This window comes from Schistosoma mansoni (assembly GCF_000237925.1).
Source record: "Schistosoma mansoni, WGS project CABG00000000 data, chromosome 3 unplaced supercontig 0124, strain Puerto Rico, whole genome shotgun sequence".
Classification (NCBI taxonomy): domain Eukaryota; kingdom Metazoa; phylum Platyhelminthes; class Trematoda; order Strigeidida; family Schistosomatidae; genus Schistosoma; species Schistosoma mansoni.
Window position 1 is genome coordinate 358,222 of NW_017386010.1, and position 19,484 is coordinate 377,705.

A 19,484-nucleotide genomic window follows, 5' to 3' on the forward strand; every position below is an offset into this window, starting at 1 on the left:
GTCAGGGGTTTTGAAAGAGCCTAAGGGACATTTGTTATGTCTTATGACCTTAGATTTCTGACAGCTTACACAGGAGCGTGCCCACTCCCTCACGTCTTTATTCATGCCAGGCCAACAAAAGCGTTCGGCTATAAGTTCGATTGTTGCACGAGCACCTGGATGAGAAAGATTGTGCAACGTATTGAAGACGTTGCGGCGATAATGTTTTGGTACAATTGGACGATCCCTACCTGTAGATGTGTCACAGAGTAAGGTTTCCTTACCTGTTCCCATCTGCCTAATACTTAGTTTAAGAGTTGTCGAGGATAACTCATGCTGAAGATCAATGTCTTCTTTTTGAAGCTGAGCGAGTTTAAGAAGGTCGATTCCTTGGAAACTGTTCAAGGAATTTATTCGAGACAAGGCGTCTGCAACTACATTGTTAGCTCCAGAAATATGTTGTATGTCTGAAGTAAACTGCGAAATGTAGTCGAGTTGTCGAGACTCTCGCGGTGAGTACTTGTCTGAAGATGAATTTAAAGAGAAGGTAAGAGGTTTGTGATCGGTAAAAAGTGTGAATTCTCTTCCTTCGATGGAATGTTGGAAATGCCGTACAGCACAATACATAGCTAGGAGTTCCCTACCGAACGTGCTGTACCTAGCTTCCGCGTCTAACAACCGTCTCGAGAAAAATCCTAAAGGTTGCCACGAGTTGTTAACCCATTGTTGTAAGACTGCTCCGATTGCTGAGTCGGATGCGTCTACTGCGATACTAATGGGCGCTTGACTGTCCTGATGAGCAAGCAAGGTTGCTTTAGCGATGTGTTCCTTAACTGTGGAAAATGCTTTACGGGCTATGTCGTCTAAACTAATTGATTTCGCATTTCCACGAAGCTGATCGGTTAACGGTTTCATTAGGGATGCGCACTTGGGTATGAACCGTCTATAGTAACTCACGAGTCCGTTGAAAGTTCGTAAGTGCTTGATCGTGGTCGGTTCTGGGTAATCCAGAATGGCCGCCACTTTGCTCCTAAGTGGTCGGATGCCTTGAGCATCAATAGTGTGTCCTAAGAAGTCTAAGCAGTTAGTTCCGATTTGGCATTTCTGAATGTTGACAGTAATGCCATGCCTTTGGAGTCGATCGAAAACAATGTCCAGATGCTTGAGATGTGATTCTCTGTCCGAACTTGCTATTAGACAGTCATCAACATACGCATGTACGAAGTTGAGACCTCGGAAGACGTCGTCTATAAACCTTTGGAAGGTTTGAGCCGCATTTCTTAAACCAAAAGGCATTCGTAGAAATTCGTAAAGACCGAAGGGAGTGATGATGGCGGTTTTAGGAATGTCGTCAGGTGCCATCGGGATTTGGTTATAAGCTTTAACCAAGTCGATTTTCGAAAAGACAGTTGTACCTTTCAAGGTAGCTGTCAAATCGTGAATATGAGGCAGCGGGTAACGATCGGGAATGGTTTTAGCATTCAGACGCCGATAATCACCAGTTGGCCGCCAATCATTGCTGTCCTTTTTAGGGACCATGTGCAATGGGGATGCCCATGGACTATTCGATGGTCGAATTATTCCTAGGTCCATCGTGTGGTCGAATTCGTTTTTAGCTAACCTAAACTTCTCGGGAGCGAGTCTTCGGGCTTTCGAAAATACAGGTGGTCCTGTAGTCGAGATGTGATGTGTAACATTGCTGGTTACACAAGGTAATTTCGATTGCGATTGGCATATCCCGGGGTATTTGTCGAGTACTGCTTGGTACAAGGGGTCTATGGTGTGCTTAATCGTGACTGGGGATAACCTGCAACCAGAACAAGGAGTTACGCAAACGGATAACTTAGTGTTTCCGTCTATTAACCTTCGTGCGCGTGTGTCGATGAGTAGATTGTGGTGTTGTAACAGGTCAATACCAATGATTGGCATAGAGACATCTGCAACCACGAAAATCCAGTGTATGGGTTTACGTAAACCCACGTTAAGGTAGACGTACCTTTTACCGTAAGTAGCGATCGGCTTTCCGTTTGCCGCCTGTAAACTTAAAACAGACTCGCGAAGTCTGTCGTCGGGATTTGCTGGAAGAACGCTAACTTCTGCGCCAGTGTCGACGAGGTAGCGAACTTTCGTAGTCACATCCGTGACATATAAGAGGCGGCTGTGTTCGCCGGCTACGGTTGCCGTTAACGCGTGCCGGCTGGGAAGTTTCCCGAACTGTTTTTCGTGTCACTCGATTTTGGGGTCGGATAATTACAAGGTTTCCTGCAGTTTCTGGAAAACTTACCGTACTGGTTATGATACCAGCACCAGTCGGGATTGTCTGTCTCTCGTGGTCGAGAGACAGATCTCTTACGTGAGGCACTTCTACGCGGGGTTTTTGACCGACTACGGTCATTGCGAACTCTAAGATATCGTGTAAGCGTGTGACATAGTTCGGCCATGTCAGTCGAGGTCGATTGGGGTTTTTCTTTGACGGAAAAAACCTCGGCCTTAGAAGATCTAGTGATTTCCAAGATTCGATCGGCAGATGCAGCTAGTTCATCTATGGCATTGTTTTGAAATGAAACAAGCACTGCCTGCACCTGTTGAGGGAGTTTAGACAAGAAAAGTTGTCTAAATAGGCCATCATCGAAAGTTCGTTGGCCGATGACTTCTCTCATTCTAAGCAACATGTCCGTCGCAGAACCATGTTGCAAGTCGATATTGTTAAGGAGTTGGTCTAACCGTTGTCGATCAGTTAGGTTTCCTCCTTTTAAAATCGATAGCTTAAGCGATTCGTAAGGTTCGGAAACATCACTAGTAAACATACTAGGTGTTACGTACCTGTTAAACTCGCGCGGTAACGCCTCAACTACCGCGAGGAAACGTGTGCGCGAGTCCGTGATTCCGTGCATGCAAAAATCGGCTTCTGCATAGCAGAACCAGGACTCGATATTGTCGGGCCAAAATGGCGTTAACTGAATCGAAATAGGGGGAATAGACTTGAACTTAAGAACCTTAGGAGAGTGTTCCGTCATAGTAATATAGATATCGAAAAATGTCTAAGTAAAATATATCCGAGAAAAAAAAATTCGCGAAAAAAGTATATCACAATATATAAAATTCAAATAAAGAATAACAATGAATAATAATGTTCCAAAATGGAACAGACTCACAGTATATTGACTTGGTGTACCAGATCACGTCGGTCTCACCAATGATGATGCAACGGATGTTCTAGTTTTACAACTAGTTACCAGTAGCACCTTCTAAATTTGATCGTTCCCAGTCAGATAGAAATCAGAAGTCAGACGAGAAGAGGCAGGAAAGATATATTTGATTCGTTACCAATATATCGAGGACCTTTTCTATGAGCTGGCTAATGAAACGTAGGAGCTGTGTCCCACGTCGTGTTGAAACGTGATCTGGTGCGGATGCATGACCGAAAGCCTTCAGCTAAACAAGTCCACTTAAACAACGTGGTCAGCATCCAATGTCGAACACTTAATGAGCTATTGATTTTGGGGAATTATTTACAGCTACAAGATAATTCGTATATAGGAACCTGTGCGCTGGACTCGAACAGGTAGGGTTGGGCGGAAGGACCCATCAGGACTCAGAGTTGACTTCAAGCTTTTCGTGTAGATTAACGCGTCTTTAGGTTGGCTAAGTGTCAAGTTCTTTAGGTCGTGTTCTAATTGACGATTTAGCATAATGGTAATTAACAGGGCCAGAAGACATGAAAATATTTTCAGTAATCATACGCTAAGCTTCAAGGGTCATGTGGTTGGGAACCAACACTACTACGAAAGAGGGACCGGATTCCATACTGTTTAGAATTGGTATGAGTCTGGTGAGTGCCTGAACAGGCCACATACTGATGTCTCAATGGCTGATAGATGCTCACAGTGGAACGCAAGGTGACTTCTTCAAACACACAAAGTTTTTCAACTTTCCGTATAAGTTAATGGGATGTATAACCACTCAGAAATGAGTACATGAGCTCTATTGCCCCGATATACATTTAGATGTTTGAGGTCAACTCATAACTAATCAACCTAAGTTTTTACAGTGCGATGAGAACAGCATGAGACAAAATTGAGGTTATTCTATAATCGCAGTCCGCCAACACAATGAAATTTGTGATGAACACGAGATTGTGCCGTGCAATACTCTGGTTTTCATGGGCTTTCATTTATAATTCGTTCACTCACACCAACCCTCTTACTTTAGCCTCTCAGACAGACAATAATTCGTGCTTTATTATCTTTCTTTCTTCGTAACAGAATAGTTTCCGTAATCATTACACATAAATCCTTGTAAAACACCTTGAGGACTCCATGTTAAGTCTATCAATATTACGTTAGTAGTCATAGCTCTGTGTTTTGCCACCATGTGGTTTTCTATCTAATTTTCTTCATTCAGAAAAAATAAGTACAGAAACAATACAGAAAACGAGATTGAGAACACTTCGGTGCTCCATATGTTCCTACTGTCATGTAATCATTTAGAGTCGAATGTGGCCACATCCATTTATATAGATCTCTTGCTACGCATATGTACGCTCATACTACACGTTGAATTGTGACTGGATGCAAAAATTCATTAACTAAGGTTCCATTGCATTCATTTATCATATCCTCACCATATCTTATTTCCACTGCCCTTCTTTCCTTTAATTCCAGAGTTGTATACTTCAACAAACTTGAGCGAGAGACTGTCAAGTGCGGCGATATTCTTGGTTCCACAAACTTTACTGCTCTTGGATCAGTGAACATATATGACGTCAGAATGTACCAAACCTTCAAATAACCGTCAAGATACAACAGAACTTTTCAATGGCCTGGAGTCTGCAGAAGACCTATAAATGTCCCCTAACATCAAGACACGAGTGCAAACGATAAAAATTGTTTATACCGGTTAGTTACAAAGATACTGGACATCTGACCGATTTTAGCAATTGCAACATCTTGGGTTTCAATCGTAAAAACGGATCAATGGACATTTATAGACATCTGATACAACTTCTAATATAAATGTGCTCTCTCAATGAAACCAATCAGTTGATTTAAATCTATGCTGCATTTTGATTATTGCTCGCTTCCCTAAGGCTCACTTGAAATGAAGAAAACCTATAAGTAAATACCAAACTAACTGAAACAAATCCAGTCAAAAGAATAGACCACCCCCAACGAAACCACCAATGATCAACACAAAGACATTATTAATTGAGCGACTCAGCGAATATATGAAGATCATTTGGCACAATCTGTAATCAATAGGCCGAAGGGACTGTTATCACACATGAATTAAACGACTGGAAGGCATCAATGGATTTCCAGCCTAATTACAGAAGCGAGTGGATCTCAAATGACAGAGGAAGACAAGAGAAAAGCAAGGACCATGGTAAATTCTTTCTACAGAGTTCATACTAAGTGGCTTCTTCTTTACGAAGAGCAAAACTCAAATACTATGTCACAAAATAGACTGCTCACTGTATACTTCGATCAAGAAGACGTACGTAAAATCCTTAGTACTTTGAACACAGAAACATCAACATGACCAGATGAAATGCAACTTAAAATCTTGAGAAAAATCGCACAGTATGTTACCTATGGACTGGAAGGATGCAATTGCCACTCCAATATACAAAACAAGATTAAGGCAACTTCTGTGAAACTACAGATCCGTCAAATTCATTTTTTGTATTATTTGTTTTAATCTTCCTATTGATGTGTAGGACTGTAATTAGTCAGTTACTTATTGGCGTATATGCATCCCGTACGGATTGCCCCCATATCGTCTTAAGTCACAAGCATTATAAGCAAACATAGGATGCAGGTACATCCATCTCAGAAGTCCCCAATAGAACGAAATGCGCACCCTGTATTCCATTGTCAGCCTTCACCTATCTTTATAGACCTGTTGGTTTCATCAGTATTGTAGTGGAAATACGGGTAAGAATAACCAAAAAGACAATAATGGCATCCATGGAAACCAAACCCCTGCCATATAACTAACAAAATGGGTTCGGGAGGACATTATCTTGCGCAACAAACCTCTTTATGACAAGATATAGATGGACGAAGGCTCCAGGTAATGAAACATCGGTGGGTTTCGTCTAAATATACTTCAGCAAGGAATTTGGTAAGGTACCGAAAATAGGCTATTGTTGAGGCTGTCATACCTGTGAACTGACGGACTTCTTCTGAAGTGGACCGAGGATTTCTCGGTAGGCCATAGACAGAAAGTAAGAATAAATTCCAAGTGCTACTTCTGGAACCCAGCACATAGTGGAGTACCACAAGGCTGACAAGTAAAAACAGGCGAAGTAAACGCTTGTACACTTCAAACGGACTTGGATGTTCTGATTAGCTGGTCTCAAAGATGGCTGATACCTGTCAAAGCGACCGTGTGTTTTACATGGATATTGGGGATACAAAGGTAAAATGGCACAGCATAGGAAAGGGTCAGTGTCGGCGGTTCGATTTCACAAGGATCTTGAAGTGACAGTAAGCCATGCTCTTATGGCCACGGCTCACCGTCACGAGGCCTGAGTTAAGGGATGTGGAGCCCTTTTGACTTTAAGACACACACTCGCCAAGTTAGATACTACAGTATATATGACCTTAGTGAAATGCAAACTTGAAGACTTCGTCCAGGCTTCAAGCCCGTAATCTTGAAAAAAAGACGGAGAACAACTGCTTGAGCTATTCCACACCTCTGTGATTTACTCTGTCCTAACGCAGATTAGGAAGTAATCAGATTTTGATGTATAGATTCTTAAAAAATGATTTTGAACCTAATACACCTTCTCTTACTTTTACTACCAGATCAAGAAAACTCAAAGAACATACCGGACCAGTAAAAAGGCTAGTAGGAAGCAAAAATACTCGTAGAATACAGGTTTATACTTCTAGTCATCAATTCTCGGGACCTGTTACCTTAGGTAGTGGCACTCGTCTCTTCAGTTGTTTTATTCAAGAGGAGACTAGATAATCTTGAAAGCTTACTGCAAAAAGACTAACGAATGCTGTAGGCCTTCAGTCCTTAATACACTAATTTGGAACTGACCTGAATCTGGATCTTCATGCAGTTTGAACGAGTCACTGATCTTGCTTTTGTAGGTCGACGCAAATTTGAGTATGTTTGTTGCTCCTGGTTGTCTCCTTAAGTGGTCTGGTTCTGTGAATGATATTGTTGAGAGAACATCAACCCTAATCAGTAATGCCATTTCAGTATATGACAGAGTGGGATCATCCGGACCTGCTACTTTTGAGTCAGTTGTCCTAGTAAACATTAATATTGGTTATACTGACATTTTCCCAGCCTATGTCACTGTTTGAAGCTGAATACCAAACGGAAAAAAATGCCATCGACTTCCTTCAACATATATCTCCTTATAAAGCTATAAGAGACGCCAGCTGTGATGCCACTCGTAGACTTTCTGATATGGAAGTTGAATTAGAGTAAGTTAACTTACACTTCAATCGACCCTCTGCTAACATCTTTGCTGCTAATAACACAGGTATCGACTCAACCTACATAGCACATTATTTGTGGCTGGCATGAAAAGCTACAGTTGTCTTTACTCAGCCGTTAGAATGGTTAGATAAGTTTGGCGTCTGTTTAGGCAAAAAGTAGACAACTCAGAGACATTTGAAATATGAATTTACAAAAAGGGAAAATTCCTCATTATTTCCCCATGACATACGAAAAATCAAACACTCTAATGCATCTCCCTATCATTACCCCTTTATTTTCAAACAGAATATCCCTTTAATTTCCCACATTGTTCGCCTTTATTTCCCCTTTAATGGTTGCTTGGGTCCATTTGTTTCACAACCATAAACAAAGAAGTGTGTGCCTTCTAACGAGGTTCAAACTGGCTTTTGACAACTCATCTACTAGTTTTGTACCTTGATCTAAATGGCTGTAAGTTAAATAGGGTGTACTCTGACAGATATTAAAAAAACAAAAGCCAACCATGTTAGTTGTCATCGGCATGAGTAGTCAAGAGAGCGTTAGTTCAAACTGATTGTTACTTAATCTACTTTTGAACGCCATATAACCGTTATCATAGTCGATCATAGTTGGGCATACGTTTTTTATGAAGCCGTAGTTCTCAGAATACACCACTTATTATCGGATTCCTAGAGTTTATTTTAGCTTCACATGATCACTGATGCTATTATTGATTTCATCGCGATGTACTATATGTCTGATTATTTACCTGAAAAAAAATACCACTCGTCATGTTTTACTATTATTTTCCTAAATTTTCATTGCTCAGAATGCGGAAGGACGTATTTGAAAAGTTTGTTTCCGTTCAAAAGAATATAGATTCATCATTCTCCGGTGAATATCGTCGTTATGTAGATAGAAAAGTTCAGCTCGGTCGGAGAAATGGTTTGTTGCTTGTTCCTGTATGATATTAATGAATAACTGTATTTGTACACAATAGGTCTTCACCTGGATGACGATAAAAGAAAACTGATAGAAGCCTTGAATAAGGAAGAAAATCAACTATGTATTGATTTCCAACGTGCTCTAAATGAAGAGAACACATTGTTAAAGTTTACAGATGAGGAATTGAGTATGTTAACAACAAAAATGATGAAGTTTTAGATTATCTAAATAAAGTGTAGATGACACGTGATGAGTTATGGAGGTTTTATGTTTTGTGTGTTAATTGTTTGTAGTGTTTTAAGGCTAAAACGGTAGATGGTTGTACAAACATGTCCATTTACCATAATTGCAGGCTCTCTGATGAGTTTGTCGTGTTTCTGATAGTTTTATTTCATTGGTTATGAATACTACGCATTGAAACTGAAGAGTTCTTTTTCTATTTGATGAGATAATCAAAAGTAATAGTTCTCTTGAGCAACTCATCTTGTGGTGATAAAACTGGTTGTCGTATACCTTATGTTAATGCAACCTCCTAATATACTTTTAGTTTGGTCACAAATCCATCGTCGAGCATCAGTGTAGTAAACCGTCAAGTTGTTGCCTCACCAGTCACACAATTTTTAATTGATTTTTCTGTTTAATGGGTATTTGTTTGGAAATCAATAATACAATGTATTTGAGTTTTAATAGTTGTAGAAAGTATGACATTTTCTTGCGATAAACGGTTTTTGGAGTAGCTAGTAAAACGTTCTCAGTAAATTTATTCTCATGTGTTGTTTCACTTGTGGAAATTGATATAATTTAATTTTTTTTTTGTAGCTGGATGTCCTGCTGATTTCATTGATGGTTTGAAAAAGGTGATTCAGTTTCTTTCGTGTTATGTTATTCTGTAGTTGTACATTCTTGACTTTTTCAGTGTAGCTATTATCAGCATTCTCATCGATAACACAGTTGTTTGTTAGAGATAATGTATGATTTGTTTCAGCTTGATCATTACTCTGACATTATGCAACCCTCTCTAATTTGTTAGACGTAGTTGGAGTTAGTAAACGATAGAACACTTATTTATTGAGTTGCACTGGTAGTCTTAACTGACGGATAGTCACGTTGAAATAGTCAAATCTGATATCAGTGTGTATATGTTGATGTTTCACTACCTCAAAATGAAACAATAATACGAAGATCGCAAAGAAATTAAATGGTACGCTGTAGTGAGAGCTGACTGGTAGTTGAGATAAAATATAAGCAAAACTAGTTTTGAACCATATTAGTCATTAATTTCGACAGGCATGTGGGCCTTGTCGGGGATATTCGCAATCTATTGCAGTAGTAAGGCATATAGCACAGTGTTTTGCGCGACCCAGTTCCAACCAAATTCTTCAAAGTCCTAGGTACCTGAGTGGAATAAATTCTAAATGTTCCTTAAAACAAGAACAACGAATGTATCAAAATAAGGTAGATTTATTTAGTTTGCAGATTGCATGCAACCTAACCATGATAACACCAACCACTAAAAATATGGTGTACATGATTTGTATTATAATTTCGGATAAGTTCTCATCAGTGAATATTAATAAAAAGAGCAATAAGTATTGTGAAGTTAAAAATATTGTTCATGTAATTTAATATTTAAGCGCAACATAATGGAGATATTTATTTGTTGAACTTCAGTACTTCTGTGCACTAGGCTATGAAGGAAATATAGCGAAAATCCTTTTCCATCATATCAGAAGATCGTTTTTCCGAAGATTTGGTTAACAGAGAATCAACCGTAGTTGAATGTTGTTCACTTGTCATTAGTTACCCTAAAAAATTCATGATTAAGTATATGAATGTTAAAACGGAGGAAACGGGGCTTTCTTCTTTCAATAAAAGCTTATCTTCTTAATACTTGACTTCAATAGTGCTGAAGTATGTAGATAGATCGATTTGAGATCAAGCTGATTTCTCTATGTCCAACGCGTTTCTCAAATGCTTCTCACGTCTAATCTCATTAATAGTTTATATTGTTGAAAGTAATCTATTTCATTACATGGACGAATTTTCCTGTACAAATTAGTTGTATGCTGTCTAATATGTTGTGGTGTATTATTTCTTTTTTAATGCATCTATGAATTAAAAAATAGCTCCCTTCTGGCAAACGTGAAGTATCTCTCAAATATCCACACTACTTCCCGATCATGCAAAAAGCATCTAATCCAGAAACAAGGAGAACATTAGAAACAGCTTTTAATTCGAGGTAAATTGAACGTTTGGCTATTGGTTTTCTTAGAGGTTTATCAAAAGTACTGGTCATCATCATTGATAAACACAATGCAATGAGATTTGCATAGATGCGCTCCATCACCGTCTAGATTGTATTTGAAATAGGTGGTTTTTTGTTACATGTACTTGTTTTCCAACCTCTAGGTTGGAGGTCAGAACCCTATTCTAACTAATTTGGTTTTCGCTACTTGGTAGTGTCACTAATCTTCATACAACAAACAATATGGCCCAAGTCAAATCAAGTAATTTGTTGATTTCAGACTGTCGGATGAAAATTCGAGAAAACGGTTGTTCTCCTTAACTTCATCATTAGTGATACATAGTTGTAAATTCTTAAATATTGTATTTTAATGGTTGAAGTAGGACATACGTACATAGGTTATGACTGAATTAGTTAATGTTCTTTGTTGATAATGACGGACGTTTAAATCAGTTACAGTTTAAGTATGTACAGAATATGCCATTACCGTTGAAGGATCATATAAGAACGAGTAATAGATATCACTCATAGGAGTGAATTACAGTGGTTACGGTGAAATCATGTGAATATAATGGAGAATTGTTGCGTTAGAGTAATTGTAACAAATTACAGTTACTTGCACACAGCAGTGACCAATGTCAGTCCCTTGAAGATTACAGGTGTATGCCTTACTGATGAGTCACAACTAGCACGAAATATAGGTCTAGAGTTTCCTGTCGACCACCTCTAATCAGCTAACAATAATAGTGATATTTTTAATTGGCAAGTCATATGGATTAAAAATATAAATGTGAAATTAAAAACATTCCATATGAAAGCGACAGGACAAGGGATGAGCATAAAGGCGATGTTGAGGTTTAGAGTTTATAGTATGAATATTAAGAATGTGGTCACTCATTTGTGAGCTTAGCTAAACAAAGTACCTGTATGTAACTTCTTTGAATTCATCAGTTCGGTTCCTGCTTTTGGAAAGAACGTAGTCTTGCCTCTTTCCAGTGAACTGCTTAAGACTTAATATAAAACCTTGAAGACTACTTCTATCTTAATACCGTTTTCATTATCTACCATGTGAGAAAGGATAGGGATATTTATATGTTCGATTATCCCTATTCCAGAAGTTATTGAGAATGTTTTTCTACTCCAATATTCTTTGCTTTTAAAGATTTGTGAACTCCCGAAGTCGATAAAAACAGCTTCCATTAATCAGTAGATATTTGTTAGTTGAAGAATATTTTATAAGTGTCTAGTATTTAGGCTTTCGGTATGAACCTGAATAATAAATTAGTATTAGGTATTTTCTTATAAATTCACTTGGACTGTGAATTTATTTTTGACTTATAATTTATGTTTTTAGGTGTATTAAAGAAAATACACCCATACTGAAACGTTTAATGGAACTTCGGAGAGAAGTAAGTGATCTTATTTGTGTCTGCAATCAAGTAATTTCAATGTACATGAATAATTTGAGAGTGGATGTTATCCATCTTTCACTATTATTATAAGTGCTGGTATTACTGCAACATAATGTGGCAATGACATTCACATTTACACGTTAGACTGCAAGCCAAACCGTATTGTGATATGGTTCCTTTATCTTGTTGATTAATCCATGGTAACCTGCGAAAAATGCAAACATATTGTTCACAGATTTGCTTTTATCTATTTATTCTACAAACGTTTAATTCAATATAATTCATCTATTCTGTGCAAGTTCATGTGTACCCTGTTTATTGGCACATTCTTTTTCAAAGCCTTAGCAATAATATTTTATTTAATTAATTGCCATTTCTTATAGTACCATTCGGAACAAAAAGCAGAATGCACCATACAGAATAAAGTTATAGTACCATAAAGGGTTGCTGCCACTTTTATACAGCTCTCTTAAATAGCACGCGGCCATGTCATAAATTGATTACCTCTCTGCTTTTTCTACCTTATCCCAGCTTTAGAAATTAGTAGACGACATAGAATCAGCTGGAACTATCAGAAAACATGTCCTATCCCACCAAAGTTGGCCTTTAAAGTTGATGCCACTAAGCGAATTTTGGTTACCCCACCTGAACACTCATCATGGAATCTCAGCTTTATGAAGTTGCTGTTTACAATCCTTCTCAATTCTATGGTATTCAAACATGAAGAGTTTCCGAACATCCTTAGCCAGAACATAGCTACTGCCAATGACGTTTTTTAGTCCCTACCTTTTTCAACTAGGCTAACATCACTGACAATATTAATTTAAATGTCATGTCAAAATTTTATCGAAGCAATATTCAAACCTGAAAGTCAGTATTTAAAAAGTTGATTTATAACAACCATCAAACCTACCATCGATTTGGAATATCTTCCCAATCTACCATCACGACGCAATAAAAATACCCAACCTAACGCTGAATAACCCTATGTCGACTATTAGGTTAATTAGTCAACATTTAAGAAACTATAATAGGACATTAAAACTCTGATGTTTCCTAGTCATGGGACCGGGAATATAGTGGTTATTCAGCTTGAATCCATGTACGTATGTGTATAACTGACTGTGTGGCTGACATCACGAACTGATCTCAGACAACCATTGAAAGTCAGGAGTCAATGCGTAGGTGTATCCTACCAGTATGGAACACTTCAGTGGCAGTAACATTCCGTCGCTTCAAGATTTTCAGATATCACAATGAGCGCTTGACCCCTAAACTACTGAGGTTATATCCAAAGGTTTGCATCTCTAAACCGAATCGATTTATGTTCCTTCAATTAAGGGGAAATAGGAAAGTGATTTAATAAGAAAAATTATAAATCTCATGCACACAGTTCCCTTTATCATTTCGAAGAAAAGAAGAACAAAGATTCTAGCAGAACAGGATAAATCACTTTATTTGGTCTGGTTCTCATCAGCTACTTACAACCTATGATATTTAAAACATAATTACGAAATGGGTTTGAATTACTTAAATGAAAGAGTTTAGTTGGAAGTTACGTTGAAGACACATTAGCATAGTATAGCAAGGGTGCAAATAAATTCAATAGACTGAATATTGTAAATATATGTCTTATGTAAAAGAACAATTCACAACATTATTTGTGACAAGAGTTCAAAGGTCCGGAAACAAGCGATTACATAATGAGTAATCGCTGATCAGAATAGAATGAGTAAAGCTCAGTTACGAAAATAAGATTACTAATCTGGAAGACAGTCGGAATGAAAAAAGCCTCAATGATGTAATAAATGCAAGAAAGAGTTTCAAAAATGTTTTAAGATGCAACGAAGGAATATTTGTCACCAGAAGACTGAAGTTTCGCCATTTTTTAATCATCTTGATAGATTGCGATGTAGCGACTTGAAGTCATGCATCCAAGAGATGTTTGGTAATTGCACAATCTAAAGTCATTCTATCTCTTGTTCTAAGGCTTTTTGGAACATGCTCAAAAGATCTAAGATATGCCCTCCCTTCTATTCGGCCAGTGTAGTTGCTTTGTCAGGTACACGTAAATTTACAAACACAATTGACAGTAACATGAAAGGAGTGCTTGTCGATCTTTGATTGGGTTATTGAACATGTTTTATAAGGACTTAGTAGTTTGGCTGCCGGAAAAGTTCTGGCTAATGCAATTTTAAGCCTCCCATTGATTATGTTTGAGACATCATCACCTTTGCAGTCAGATTCAAACAAACAATACTAAGTGAATTTAAACTTCACCCCATTGCACAAGCAAGTGGCTATCAAGATTCAGTGGCCGAGTGGATAACGCGATGGCGTTTGAAGCGAAAGGTACTGAGTTCGAGTCCCAGAGTGGACATCAACTCTGAGATACAGGTGCATCCAGCTGACGAGTCCCAAATAGGACGAAACGTGCGTCCTGGATTCCACTGCTAGCCACTGTCTATTTTTGCTTACCATGCTTGTGAATTAAAGCTATATTGAGACAATACGCACAGTATGCACATATGCCAATTAGAGACTGACCAGTTATAGTCCTAACAAATCGATGGGAAGATTCAAACTAACATTTTTGTATTATCTAAATTTGTGATTAGTTCTCAGTTTTATGAAAAGAATTGTAAATGTTTCTTTTGTTTCTGAATTCTTGTGATTGTCACTCCCTCATTTTATATCCTTGTGTTTTAGCGTGCAACACTTCTTGGTTTTCCTACACATGCAGACTTTATGCTTGATTTATACAAGACTAAAACGTCTGAGAATATTAGCGAATTTTTAAATAATCTTGGAAATAAACTAGAAAAAATTCGACTGAAAGAGTCGACACGTTTACTGGAATTGAAAAAAGAAGAGGTAAGATGTTTTTTTGCTCTCTACATTGGTCAATTATTTTTTGTAATTATTAAAACGTGTGTTGAACACGACTTAGCTGTGAAGTTATCTTAAAGCAGGATAGATACGATCTTAACATGTCCAGATCTCAGTAAACAAATTTGGGAAGGTTAAGCCAGTGTTCTAGGAAACAAATCTATATTGTAAAGTTGAATTATCACACAAAATGCATTGATTAGTAGGCTTTTTTACTAGGGACACTAATATCTATAGTAAAATAAGGACACCTAGTCAAGCGTCCACACCATTTCTCGGCAGAGCCAGTACTTTACTTGAGACAGCTCTTCACATTCCTTAAATAACCATTAACTTACCAGTCCCATACTTGTTCACCTCTGTGAACTACCAACCAAATTATTCCTCTTAACTATTATCGTCTTCTTCCTTATTACTCTCCGTGGGGATTTCGCCCGTTGTCCGAGTACAGTGTTTCGAAGAACTTGATGTTCGTAGTCCCAATCTGGATGTTTTATCAAGTCATCTTTTGTAGTGGATCAGTTATTTGGTTTTCTGAAGACAAGTCTGTGCGTTTGTCCCATGCTTATGTCTGTTTTTGTATGTGTAGATTTTTATCCTCGTCACTTTTGAACAATTGCCCAAACTTATTCAAGTTAAGATCCGTACATCCCTCTACTTTATAAATGTTTTCAATCTCCAGTACTGAATGGTAGAGATCGTTGAATTTCATTGAAATCATGGACCGGTCGATTCTAGACCACCATTGATCGGCTCATTATTCCAATATCATTTCAATTCACTGGATAAGATCGATGGTCGATTCTGTTGTATAAAGAAGTTGACTTTAAAGAGCACACCATGACCAACTTACGTGATAAATTCCTTGGGGTTTTTAAATCATCACCTATCGAAATGAACACTTACACTTGACCTAGTATGTTCAGTAATAATAACACTTAGAAATGATGTGCCTGAAATCAGGAGATATAATCTACCGACAGTGATTGACTAAACCATCCCACAACATCGAATGAGAGGAGTTAGAGGCTAAGCAATATTCGACGAATATTTATTCAAATAACTTGTTTCCGCACAATCAATTACTATTGAGACCATCCAACTTCAGTCCTTTCATGCTACTTGGCTACCATTATCCATTGTCACTCGTTGTACCTGTCTCATGCTTAACATGATTAAACTTTACTGGTCACAGCTTCTCACTAGAACTTCGAGAATTGGTCGGTTACAAGTAATCGTATGATGATTGTCGTTATAGTGTGTTGTGTAGATTGTCGATCCATAATAGGTGCGTGGATGCTTACAGCCATTGAGTAGTAGTCCCATGCTAGGTTATAAATAGCTATCCAATGCTTGCTGGTTTACAGCTTACGGTGATTCATATTATTCGTGTTGATGGTTACTGACTAACTGATATTTTTGTAAATAATATAATGTGTACATGAATATAACTAAGGTGACATGCTCGCTACATAAATCCGATTATCATGGGTCCGTTTACTTATGAATTTATGGGTTCGAATCACTGAAGATTTCTAAACTAGGTCAAAACAATTGATGTCAGTACCCCCTGATTTCTAACCGGTTCTCCCTACGTGATATTTTTGAACCATAACGAAAATCATTCTCAGTTGTTTTCTTCTTTCCAACTTTCATTTAATATACTTACTAAGTTTATTTCCCTCTTCCAGTGTGATCGTTTAGGATACACGTTTAATAATTGCTTAAATCCATGGGATACACGATATTATATGAATATGGTTAAAGAACGAGATTATTCCGTCGACGAAGTGGCTTTGAAGAAATATTTTCCATTGGCTACTGTAAAATCGGGTATATTGCGATTGTATCAACAATTACTTGGTTTAAAATTTGAGCGTGTTCCGAATGCAGAAGTTTGGCACGAAGAGGTAGAAATGGTTAGTTCATAAATTTGATATCTTTATTCTTCAGTTTGGTCAAGATTGTGTTTATTATTTCTAGGACTAGCGGTATAGTGCTCGACTACCCAAACTAAAGTAGGTGAGTGTGGGGTTGAAACCTATTACGTTGTGATTAGGTGTGACATTGTGATGACACAATGGGGCTATGTTAGCTGGAAAAATAATCCATTTAGGTACCACCAAACCCGGAAGGTCGCTTGGAGAATATAGTATAGATAACAGCAAGAACTTAATGTCCAAGTGCGATATCGTTGTACTAAGTGTACTGAAATGTGATGGCAGTAAGTTGGTGATTCTTTCAGACAACTGGCGTTTGCAGCGATGTTGCCTTCTCATAACGGACTAAATGGATTAGAAAGTGTGGGCTCTGAAAAAAATACACCTCAGCTTGTCCTACGGATTTCTGTCATCAGTAGTAAATTCTGAATGGAGCTAACATATTTAGAACTGCCCTCAAATAGGCCTTGTGTGATCGGCCTGAAACACTTGTCATTTGGGTACTTGGTTTGTGCTCCCAGGTTGTCAAAATTAGTTTCAGCAACCGGAAAGTGAAATCCATTCTGGGTACATAGAACAGCACTCAATTGATCACCTCATTGGTACACACACTTGTTCAAGGTGACACTTACATTATTATTACGGATATCCTGTAGATTGTGTAGACGGAGCAGTGACTCTCGTTTCAGGTGCTGGACGTTTAGCCACTAAGTCGTACGTTTGAACTGCACTATGACTACTTCGGTTTTGTTAACCAGAGAGTATCAATAGCCGTCACTTGAAGTGTGTCTGTAAGCCAAGCAGATAAATCTGTACCCGGTTAATGATAATATTCCTTCTGCTGTATGGATATATTTGTTGAGTAATGAATGTGAAAAACTCGATTATATACTTTTGTAGTCGATGATGTATACGCACATATTGGATTATGTAGGGTCTATGCCTTGGTCATCAGTCAACTCATTAATGTTACCTTCATTTATGAATTTAATGTACTTTGAGTGTTTCTCTGTTGAATATTAACCATTTATATTACCAAGCATTATTTACATCGATTTTGTTGCATGAGGGTTAAATAATTTTTTTAAAGCCTATGTCAAACTACTGGCTATTCAAGTGCAATTCAATTGATTCGTAGTGTTAAAAGTTCTCATAAACAGCATGAGTATGCAATATTTATGTTATAGGTTAAGAATTCGTTTATCTTGGAAAGAAAGAAAACTCAATCTATGTGAAATACTATATATACTGTGCCTTAATTTTCCATAATCATGTACAAGTGATATCTGTCCAGGAGAGCTAACTTCTTCCATTCATTCATCTGAATCATGTGATCATTTGAGAGTTAATTCCCTTAGTTCTAATGATGAGCCGTGACCAGTGGAGTCTAATGGTGTCAGGAGTGAGGCAATTGCCCACCACTGATAATGGTTGCTCAATATAACAGATTAGTCGGAGTTAGAAATGTAAACTGTTAAATACGAACTCAGTGGTCTAAATGTTAATTGCCCACCACTAGACCTGGAAATCCTAGGTTCAATCTCCAATGGTGTCGTAGATGAATACTGCTGACGATTCCCCTACTGGGATGAAATGGGTATTTAGTGTTTTTAAGTCTTCAACAGTTGTTTAACTAAAGTCAGTCCTTGATGTAAACTATTTTCAAGTTTTATTTAAAACTTAAACATCATTCAATCCTATCATTGAGTGTGAATCTTTTTCTCTCTTTGTCTGTATAATTTTTCGTTGTAGTATTCAGTGAGTGATTCTGAATCCAATAGTTTGTTAGGTTATTTCTATCTTGACCTGCATCCACGTGAAGGTAAATATGGACATGCAGCTGTATTCGGTTTACAACCAGGATGCCGTGGATCAATGGACTCCAATAATACTACGGTGAATGAACATAATCATTCCCCATCGTTATTAACCTCTGAACGTCAATTGGCTATAGCAGCATTGGTTACTAATTTCACTTCACCAGATAAAAATACTGGCCAATGCTTTCTATTTCATCATGAAGTCGTGACTTTCTTCCATGAATTTGGTCATCTGATGCACCATGTATGTTCACATACTGAAACAGCTTTATTTAGGTAAGTAAATATTTCTAGTGATTGAAATTAAGAATAAATTTTGGTTAAATGTACGTGAAATTCATTTATTCCTAGCTTACAGTTTTTGCTATCAGGGGGAATGGTGTCTCAGTAATTAAAACACTTGACTTTCAGCCACTAAGTCCTTGGTTCAAACCACTCTTCATTTATTCGATTTGGACAACTGAGCTTAGAATCTATGACCGTCACACATAGAGTATTATTCGAAGCTTCTCAAACTAATATGTACCTGGTGAATTAGTTGAATTAAGTCGTAAATATTGACATCAGGTAGAGTGATTCATTGTGTTAGTCGGATGTATCCCTTTGCTACTGCACTTCATTTTGTGATTCCATACTCATCAGGATAATGTTTCTTTACGAAATTATCCTCCAATATAAAATTAGTTATTTGTTTAGAGAAATTAATCCTGTTTGTAAATTTAAGTAAATCAGAGGAGGTTTTGTGGAGAATTTAGTATTTTCTCAGTTGAAATCATGAGTTAATTGAAGCTAGACCACCATCGAAAACCTG

At 37.7% G+C, this 19,484-nt stretch overlaps 1 protein-coding gene and 1 non-coding gene across 2 annotated transcripts in view; both read left to right on the forward strand.

Annotated features, from left to right (window-relative positions):
• Positions 1-7,103: 7,103 nt before the first annotated feature.
• The window catches only part of Smp_029470 (thimet oligopeptidase (M03 family)), a gene marked incomplete at both ends in the record, with an annotated part of 18,135 nt that continues 5,754 nt past the window's right edge, over positions 7,104-19,484 (forward strand). Inside the window, 10 exons of the mRNA XM_018791260.1 lie at positions 7,104-7,250; positions 7,288-7,427; positions 8,252-8,367; positions 8,423-8,554; positions 9,187-9,224; positions 10,494-10,606; positions 11,967-12,021; positions 14,734-14,898; positions 16,605-16,832; positions 18,606-18,949. Coding sequence (XP_018645540.1) covers positions 7,104-7,250; positions 7,288-7,427; positions 8,252-8,367; positions 8,423-8,554; positions 9,187-9,224; positions 10,494-10,606; positions 11,967-12,021; positions 14,734-14,898; positions 16,605-16,832; positions 18,606-18,949 — 1,478 coding nt within the window. The remainder of the gene's footprint in view (positions 7,251-7,287; positions 7,428-8,251; positions 8,368-8,422; positions 8,555-9,186; positions 9,225-10,493; positions 10,607-11,966; positions 12,022-14,733; positions 14,899-16,604; positions 16,833-18,605; positions 18,950-19,484) is intronic.
• Smp_tRNA_00056_Pseudo_TTG.1.1 lies at positions 14,332-14,403 on the forward strand. Its single transcript has one exon. It is a non-coding gene (tRNA).